Genomic DNA, 9,329 nt, shown 5'->3' with positions numbered 1-9,329 from the left:
TGTGTGAGAGTGTGTGTGTGTGTGTGTGTGTGTGTGTGTGTGTGTGTGTGAGAGAGTGTGTGTGTGTGAGTGAGAGAGTGTGTGTGAGTGAGTGTGTGTGTGTGTGAGAGAGTGTGTCTCTGAGAGAGTGAGTGTTTGTGTGTGTGTGAGAGAGTGTGTCTCTGAGAGAGTGAGTGTGTGTGTTGTGTGTGTGTGTGTGTGTGTGTGTGTGTGTGTGAGTGTGTGTGTGCGTGTGTGTGTGTACACCGATAGCTTATTCACTTTATATTTACTGTATACTTCTGCTGTTTTTGTGCACTGAAAGCTTCTTCTGTCCTTGTGTGTGCAAACATACTTATCAATAAACCTCTTTCTAGCTCTGATTCTCATAACCGTATGTTCAGTGTTTGAAACCCCATTCATGTATGAAATAACTCCAGGACAAAGAGAGCGATTGAGATCATGACGAGTTTTTATTGAGCATCAGGAGACAGACTGGAGTGTTCTGAACATCTGGAATGAAGCTCCGGCTCAGAAAGAGCAGCGACAGTTGAACACAGAATGTCATCGGTCGCCTCTAAATGCACAATGACACTTTAAGGGAGATTAAACTTGGATTTGGTTTCTAAAGATCTTCTGGTCCTGCTGAAGTAAACTATGCTATTCATGATATCAGCGTTTATAAACGAAGGAGGTAGACAGAAGCGTATCTCTCTCTCGTGTCTCCTGCAGCAGATCCTCAGTGTTTGGCGTCAGATTTCTGGAAGAGCGGGCGCAGCTGCTCCGCGGTCGTGGCCTCCTTCTGCTGCATGAGCTCGGCGTGACCTCTGGTGACCCCCCAGCCGTCAGGAGTGGACATGGAGGGACACAGCGGGCGACCGGACGCCGGCTTCAGCCGCTCCCAGTAATCACGACGGGCCCTAAACCACACATCAATCCACAGTCATTCATCACTAGTACTAGTGCTCAGAGTGCAGTGTTGGGTAAGTTACTACAAAAAGAAATACCTTCAACAGTGTAATTCGATTACTGCACTAATTACTCTCTCTTACATTACTTATTACTAATTACTTTCTAAATTTAAGTAATTTTATATTTGAATGTGTCATGTCTATCCTCGTATTGTTTAACTTGTCATGCAACCTCGACTAGTTGAACAACACGAAATGCTCTTTTAATTCTTTCAAATAAATAATATAAAATTGCATAAAGTATTCTAGAACTGTCCAAAATATTTACAGGAAGAAGGTTACATTAAACGCATACATTTTAATATTAGATGCTACATTTTGATGTTGAATCCACTGTTGTTGTAAATAGAATTATTCTATAGTCTACGCAGTATTTAATGCATTTTTTTAAATTGCATCAGAAGTAACTGTAATTAAATTACAGAAAAATTAAGAGTAATCCCTTACTTTATTTTTTCAAGAGAATTGTAATTAAATTACAGTAATTAATGACTTAGTAATGCATTACACCGACACTGTCAGAGTGAGGAGACAGAGTTTTGTTCCCCTCATTTTCCAGTACAATATTTAAAGGAAGGTGTTTATGATATTTCTGCTATAATTATGACATAGCTGCTTGTTTTCAAACATTTTTTGTATTAAAATTCAGAATGATGATATATTAAATTAATTAACCATGTTTCATTTTGTGATTCTAGAAGTATCAAGTACGATATTCTAGATTTTATTGAGCGGATGGCACTCACCGGGCTCGGACCCAGGGTTTGGTGTGCATCTCCAGGCCGCTGCCCCACACGCCGTGTTTCTGAGAGGCTTCGGGCAGGATTCCTCTCTCGGTTGCCAGCTCCTCGGCCACGGCACGGATGTGGTACGGCGCGAACCCGCAGCAGCCGCCGATGTAACGGATTCCCGCCTTATAGGCCTCTCTGGCGTAATGCTGCATCTCCCAGCGCGTGAGGATCCGCGGCTCCAGAGCTGGAGAACACCACATACATCAGCTTCTCGTTCACACACGTGCAGATTTCATCAGGATTAAATCACAAATACACGCGCTGGTTACTGATCATAAGACCCACTCATAATAGCTGTGAGTCAGTGGACTGTGAGGAGGCATAACCACAGTTATTAACATCGGAAATCTAGCTAAATGTTTTATATTTTCATTATTTAAAAAAATATATATATGTGACCCTGGAGCACAAAACCAGTCATAAGCATCAATCATATGAACACTGAATAAATAATCTTTCCATTGATGTATGGTTTGTTATGATAGGACAATATTTGGCTGAGATACAACTATTTGTAAATCTGGAATCTGAGGGTGCAAAGTGTGTGTGTGTGTGTGTGTGTGTGTGTGTGTGTGTGTGTGTGTCTGTGTGTGTGTGTGTGTACCGAAGGGGAACTCTGGCAGGTCGATGAATCCCTGGCAGCTGCAGTCTGGAGTGTGATACGCCAGCGGCTGCGTCATATAATGTGCTTTCAGACCAGCTTTCTCCACGCCGGACTTCATCATGGACACGGTCTTCACACAGGTCATGGGGTCAAAGTGACAGTTCACACCCACGATATCAGCGCCTGGAGCACAAACACAGAACATCAGAGCATCATGAGATCCAGCAGGACTCTATCTGCCGCCGCTGAGCGCATGTGATGCTGCAAAGTCTGGAGGTGCGTCTCAAAGCACACACTTATGCACTACTAGTGTACACAGTGTGAGCAGGATGATGCACTTATTTAACTGAAAACACGAAAGGTGTTTCAAATCATGCACAGTTTGTCATTTCGTAGTGTATATAGTGTTCACACAGAAAAAAGTGCATACAACCATAAAAACTGAGTGTGAAATGTTGGATATTGAAAGCATTAAATTACTGCAAACTGTTGACAAGATTGTATAAAAGTTGCATTATATTCAACAGCAGCCAAAAAAAAATAAGGACTAACTAGATGTTTGACTAGTAGATTAACAGTCAGTGTGCATGAAATCCACACACATAATCTTGTGTGTGTGTGTGTGTGTGTGTGTGTGTGTGTGTGTGTATAATTGGATTTCATTTGCTAAATGCATAAAGATATGTATAAATAATTTTAATATAAATAATGATAAAATTTAAAACACATTTTAATATATATATATATATATATATATATATATAGAAATATTAGAAAATGGTGCACAGAAACATAGCAATTCATTCAAATCACTTACAACTTTCATACTTAAAATTCTCAAAATAAACTGACAATTTCATGAAAAATACCATCAAAAACATCCAAAGACTAACTAGATGTTTGACTAGTAGATGAACAGTCATTGTGCATGAAATCCACACACATAATCTTGTGTGTGTGTGTGTGTGTGTGTGTGTGTGTGTGTGTGTGAGACACACCTGCTTTGACCAGTCTGACCGCACACTCTCCAGGTGTCACTCCATGCATGTCTCCTTCAGGTCCAATACACAGAGTGGCTGCTACAGGCTTTCCTGTTGCCTTCAGAACCTGGATGGCCCATTCAGCCTCCTCCACATGCTCGAAGTACTGCAGATCAATCAATCAATCAATCAATCAATAACCAAACTACAGTCCAGAGCTCAGTGAGCACAAGATGAGAACTGTTGGAGTTCTGCACAGAAGCAAACTCCTCAGCTTTCAGTGACAACTCACTTTTTTCAGATCAAAATAGGTCACCAGTGAGATTTGCTTAGATCCAGTGAGAAGTGTTTTTATGAGGTGGGGGGGGGTCTTACAAGAGTAATAAAGAACTCTGGGGCCGGGTGCATAAACTGTTTAGACTAGTCTTAATAAGTTAGTCATCTCATTTATTTTCTTCAAGACTGGTCATAGCTTTTTTAATTCAGTTATGAAAAGGTAGATTGGTCTTGTTTGTATCGGAAGAGTAAGATCTGGGTAACTGCTAGTTGATCAAACTAGTTCTTAACACACAATCTTAACGTGGCTAAGTTTATGCATCTGGGCCCTGGTTTTTTCAGTAAGTTCTGTATAGTATTTTCTTTACTCTTTACTAAACTATGTCTAAAAAGAGTAATATTTGATGTGTTTGAGGTCAGAGATGTGTGAACGCTGAAGAGAGAGAGAGGACAGACATTTAGCATTTTAGCTCAGCATTTCCGTCTAATCAGCCGATATTGTCTTTAATAGCCTGCAGCATAGCACTTCATCTTTTATAACATGGGATTCTGACCAAATATATTCAATCTGGATTTTTGTCAAATCTTGCAACAAAATGTTTTTTGTGTGTGTGAAAAATTTGTTTTGGATATAAGGTAATAAAAATATAATAAAAAAATAGCTTAAAGTAACTACAGATGAGCATGTAAAGCAAATATCTTTAAAGGAAATCCCGTGTGGAGCATGCCCTCGAGCCACGCAATCTTCTCACCTTTTCCCTCTTTACCTGTTTGCTTCTCTGAGTTCTTGTTGAGATCTCAGGTGAGGTTTCTGTTTGCACGTTCTCACCTCGGCAATCAGGAAGTCCACGTTCTTCTTGATGAAGACGTCCAGCTGCTTCTTGAAGATCTTCTTGACCTCGTCTTCGCTCTTGCAGCTGAGGTAGGAGGGCGTCTGCGAGACTCCGCCGGCCACCAGAGCGTCGCCCTCGCTGGCTACTTCTCTGGCCAGATCGCAGGCGGCCTCGTTGATCTGCTGGCCCTGCGCACGGTCAGCAAACATCTCTGTCAGTCTCTGAGATTAATCTTTGAGTGCCCATCTGAGATCAGAGCTGTGTGATGTGATCATGATGACTGGCTCTGTGAGCGATGCGTGTGAATGCGAGCGACTCACGGTGAAAGTCAGCGTGTTCCCTCTGTTCTCCAGTTTGTCGTCGCTGGCGTAGAAAGTGAACGTCTGCATGACATTTGACCCGGCCCGCAGGAATTCCCTGTGCAGCTGTCGCACTGATGAGAGAGAAACACATGCGCCGCTCAAACACAGCGACTTCTCACAAAGCAGCCTGCTCCAAATACAGCTAGAGAGCCGAAGAAACACTCCGTGAGACAAGAACCAACGTTTTAAAACGTTCAGGTACAAACCAGCAATAGAATATGTGACCCTAGAGCACAAAACCAGTCATAAGGGTCAATTTTGTGAAATTGAGGTTTATACATCAGCTGAAATCTGAATAAATGAGCTTTCCATTGATGTATGGTTTGTTAGGATCGGACAATATTTGAAAATCTGGAATCTGAGGGTGCAAAAAAATCTAAATATTGAGAAAATCATCTTCAAAGTTGTCCAAATGAAGTTCTTAGCAATGCATATTACTAATCAAAAATGAAGTTTTGATATATTTACGGTACGAAATGTACAAAATATCTTCATGGAACATGATATTTACTTAATATCCTAATGATTCTTGGCATAAAAGAAAAATGTATAATTTTGACCCATACAATGTATTGTTGGCTATTGCTACAAATATACCCCAGCGACTTAAGACTGCTTTTGTGCTGCAGGGTCACATATAGAAAAATAAAGTTAAAGTTAATGCAAGACATCATTGCTCTTTCATGCACTGGTCAGTTTTTAAATCTATTTTGCTTCCATAACATGTTGTCTTTCAGACTAGTGGACTGACAGCATCCAAAACACACATTCAAGTGGCTTATTTTATTTATATTAATTCCAATCCATATCTTTAAAGAGTTTTTTTCTCTTACACACACCAAACTTTACAGTTTTATTCCTCTCTATATTCTGAGGGTTTGTTCATATTTCATTTACACTGATTTATACAACATCCAAAGAAATCCAAAATCCCCACTAAGAGTTCTCCTAAAGAGCAGTACAAGTTTTTAGCTAAGAGTTTTCTCTTAAAAGCTATTCACAGAGCTGCTGAGACTAACTTGTACTAAGGAGTAGAGAGAAGAGCTCAGAGTAAGGGGCGGGGCTGAGCTCGTTGCTATGATGATGTCAGCATGCTCATTAACTATGCACACAGTCTCTGTCAGAGATGTATTCATAGAAATACTGTAGAGCGCAGTATTATGTTGCCACAATCAAATAAAAATGTTGCCACATTCAAATAAAGATTTTAAAATGCAGGCTAAGTGTCACTAATTAAAACAAGTATACGTTCAGCTTATTGTCAGCCTCTTGCATGTATGCTTCTCAAATCTAACTGGTTAATAAAAACAAGGATATAATCAAAGGAAATGTGTAGTTGGGATAACCTTTAAAACCGAAGGCGATATCTTTTTAAAAGCTCATTATTGTCAAATGTTTCTAAAATGTTTGTTTCGAGGCAGAAGCTATTTTAGGATAGTTGAGGGACTCCTCTTCACTGCTCCTACCTAACCTTTCACAGATTTAGGAGCTAGTTTTAGCGCTGAAACACTTTGTGAAACACTCTTAGAGCAAAAATGTAGGAGTCCTTAATTTAGGACTGACACGCCCGATATTTTTTAAGATGTTCTCCTAAATCGGTGAGTTATGAGCTAGTTTTAGCCTGAAGATGTTTTGTGAATATGGGCCCTGATGAACTTTGAACGTTACTGGAAGAGATTTTTTTCATAAGTTTGAAAGAGCTTTTCTAGACTGTTATCTGGGGCCCGTTTATTTACGGCGCGTCTCACCGGCCTCTGGGTGCTCAGCAGCGGCCTCTGGAGTCCAGGGTCCGGCCTTCACATATCCTCGCTTCTCCAGCGCGAACACGAAGCCTCCGTCTCCAATCACCACCTCACCCGCGTCCAGGCGCTCCAGAACACCCTGGACACACCACACACACACACACACACACACACACACACACTCAGCACTGCGGGATATCAGGCCAAAACACACACACATTCACCGCAGAGACCCGTGCGCAACCGCGGATCAGGGTGCGAGTGCGCTCTCCAAGCGCGTTTTATTCCATCTATAATCGCATTAACACACACTTTAACACAAGTTGAGTGTTCTGTTCATGTGTGTGAGACAGCTGATATATTAATAGCTGGAATAAATATAATCCTGCAGCAGGATCTCATGCGTCGCGGCGCGTTCGCGCTCTTAATGTAAAAACAACGCGCTTAAAAACCTAAAAACTGGACTGAAGAATCGCTAAAAGTGTCTAAATCAGAAACTCACCCTCTTTGATCCGACTGGTGCCATGTTTAGCAGGAGATTCAGAAACAGATGGAGATCTTCAGGAGAGCTGAGTGAGACTAGAGAGAGATCCTCAAGAGAAGAGCGCTTATAAAGCACCGCTGGAGGGGTGTGTGTGTGAGTGTGTGTGTGTGAGAGCGTGTGAGAGCGTGTGAGTGTGTGTGTGTGTGTGTGTGTGTGAGAGAGAGAACGGCCCCCTGTAACCTAAACTAGTTCACAATGTTACTGGTTAATGTTTATCTTTCAGCTGATCTCGTTTCTTAGAATACCAGTATCATCAGAGTGATGCTCGATAATAACGCGTCTGATGTCTCACGACACATTCAGCAGACAAACACTAGAGAAATAAAGACGTTTGTGTTTGAAGTCTATATTTTAAAGCAACATATTGTACCAGTAATTCTATTCTAGCAACAAACACAAAGCCGTTATCTAGGCGTGCGCAAAATGTGTTCTGAGAACGTTTTGGTTATGAAAACGTTATTTCTTAATATTCTAGTTTTTCAAACATTTTGAAAATGTTTTTTTTTTATTGGCTATGCCAATGTTAAGTGAACATTCCATTTTATAATTTTGAGTTCTTTATTATGAAATTATGAGAAGCTGAATATTCTCTGAACGTTTGGAAACAAATAGTAACATAAAAAAAAAAAAAAACCAGGGGTGCTTTAGCTCCAGCTGTAATAAAACACACCAGAAGCAGCTGATCAAGATCTTACTGTACTAGAATCTTCCAGACAGGTGTGTTGAGACACTGGAGCTAAACTCGACAGGATCGAGTTTGGACACCCTGCACTAAAATATTCCAGTTCAATGTGCAAATAACATTTTGTGCAACTCTTTGAGAACATTTTTAAAGACCAGCTAATTCTGTTAATGTTACTGAAAGAACATTTGTTTATAATGTTGAGAAACCCTTCATTTTTCTAATGCTTCAGTTAAGTTATGAAAATTTTATTTTTGAATGTTCTCTGAACGTTCAAAACGCCCACTTTATTTCTTGGTTATGTGAATGCTAAGGAAACATTCCATTTTCATCAGTTTGCAAACATTATGGGAATGTTACATTTGAATGTTCTCTGCACGTTCAAAAGTATCAGTAAAAAAAGTAAAAGTAACAATAAATCAGAACATTCTGAAACAAAACGGTAACATTTAAAAATGTTAGACGAGCTTAGATGTTTCAGACAAACTTTGCAAACATGAACAAACTTTACTGGAAGAATTAATGTTCATAACTTTGAGGAAACCTTGCCAAAACTTCAGGCAAAAATCAGAGAGCGTTCCTTGTTAAATGGAAAAGCTGCTGGTGCAGATGTTTTACACAGACTGGGATTCTAGACGAGTTATTGATCATTGATCGTGTCTGAGCTGATTATCACTGCTGTGTGTTTGAGACTTTAATCACGTGATCTGCTGCCTTGACACATTTTACCTTCCACAAACATTCCTCTAGATGACACACACACACACACACACACACACACACACACACAGACAGACAGACAGACAGACAGACAGACAGAGACAGGGTTGCTGCAATCTTTGTTTATGCTGCAGATTGTTAATTCACTCGGAGTGTCTATGAAAGATATATTGCAGGTCAACACTGCAGATATAACAGATGCTGAGTGCGTAGGAAAAAAAGTATTGAAATGTCATGTTTTGTTTATGCGCACTGAATCATTCTGTTTGAGTCTGTGTTCAGTGTTTTCTCATGTAGACTGTGTTAAATTGTTGATGATAATGAAACGTAATTCCCTCATAGACTCTCCGTGTGTTTGAGGGGGGCCCTGCTCGTGCGTGTTTCTGTGTTTGCTTGGAAACTTCGATCCGAACTCGAGACGACCCTCAAGAAACTACATTAGCTCTCGCAAATCATAATGCCGCGAATATTAAACGCGTTTAACGCTCTTGTGAGGCGAGACTTCAGGAGAAAAACACTGCGCGTTTCTGCACGGAGCTTCGCGACAGATGACGGGTGAGAAATCTGAGACAGAGCTGAGAAAATATGAATTATATCTGATAGACTTGACAAGTATGAGCTGTGTGTGAGAAATATGTGAGACAAAGATGAAAAAATATGAATTATATCTGATAGACTTGACAGTGAGACAGATCTGAGAAAATATGAATTATATCTGATAGACTTGACAATTATGAGCTGTGTGTGAGAAATCTGAGACAGAGCTGAGAAAATATAAATTATATCTGATAGACTTGACAATGAGCTGTGTGTGAGAAATCTGAGACAGAGCTGAGAAAATATGA

General features: G+C 40.3%; 1 protein-coding gene across 1 annotated transcript; it reads right to left on the bottom strand.

Annotated features, from left to right (window-relative positions):
• Window positions 1-431: 431 nt before the first annotated feature.
• Window positions 432-7,143, bottom strand: bhmt (betaine-homocysteine methyltransferase). The gene is made up of 8 exons (XM_016475013.1): window positions 7,041-7,143; window positions 6,545-6,677; window positions 4,755-4,867; window positions 4,431-4,622; window positions 3,344-3,491; window positions 2,346-2,528; window positions 1,697-1,925; window positions 432-899 (listed from the first exon to the last, which is right to left on the bottom strand). Exons 1-8 carry the CDS (start codon window positions 7,062-7,064, stop codon window positions 719-721), a joined length of 1,203 nt encoding a protein of 400 aa, XP_016330499.1. The 5' UTR covers window positions 7,065-7,143; the 3' UTR covers window positions 432-718.
• Window positions 7,144-9,329: the final 2,186 nt, after the last annotated feature.

Source organism: Sinocyclocheilus anshuiensis, unplaced genomic scaffold (assembly GCF_001515605.1).
Source record: "Sinocyclocheilus anshuiensis isolate Anshui unplaced genomic scaffold, SAMN03320099.WGS_v1.1 scaffold7648, whole genome shotgun sequence".
NCBI lineage: Eukaryota > Metazoa > Chordata > Actinopteri > Cypriniformes > Cyprinidae > Sinocyclocheilus > Sinocyclocheilus anshuiensis.
The sequence above is the reverse complement of the archived record's forward strand: the minus strand, read 5'-3'. Positions and strand labels throughout refer to the sequence as shown.

What these genes read in the sequence shown, in the direction of transcription:
- bhmt (XM_016475013.1), bottom strand. Translation starts at nt 7,064, where the DNA reads ATGGCACCAGTCGGATCAAAGAGG. An exon ending in CACCAGTCGGATCAAAGAGG is followed by an intron (nt 6,678 to 7,040) that starts GTGAGTTTCTGA and finishes TGGTGTGTCCAG; the next exon opens with GGTGTTCTGGAGCGCCTGGA. An exon ending in GGAACACGCTGACTTTCACC is followed by an intron (nt 4,623 to 4,754) that starts GTGAGTCGCTCG and finishes GACCGTGCGCAG; the next exon opens with GGCCAGCAGATCAACGAGGC.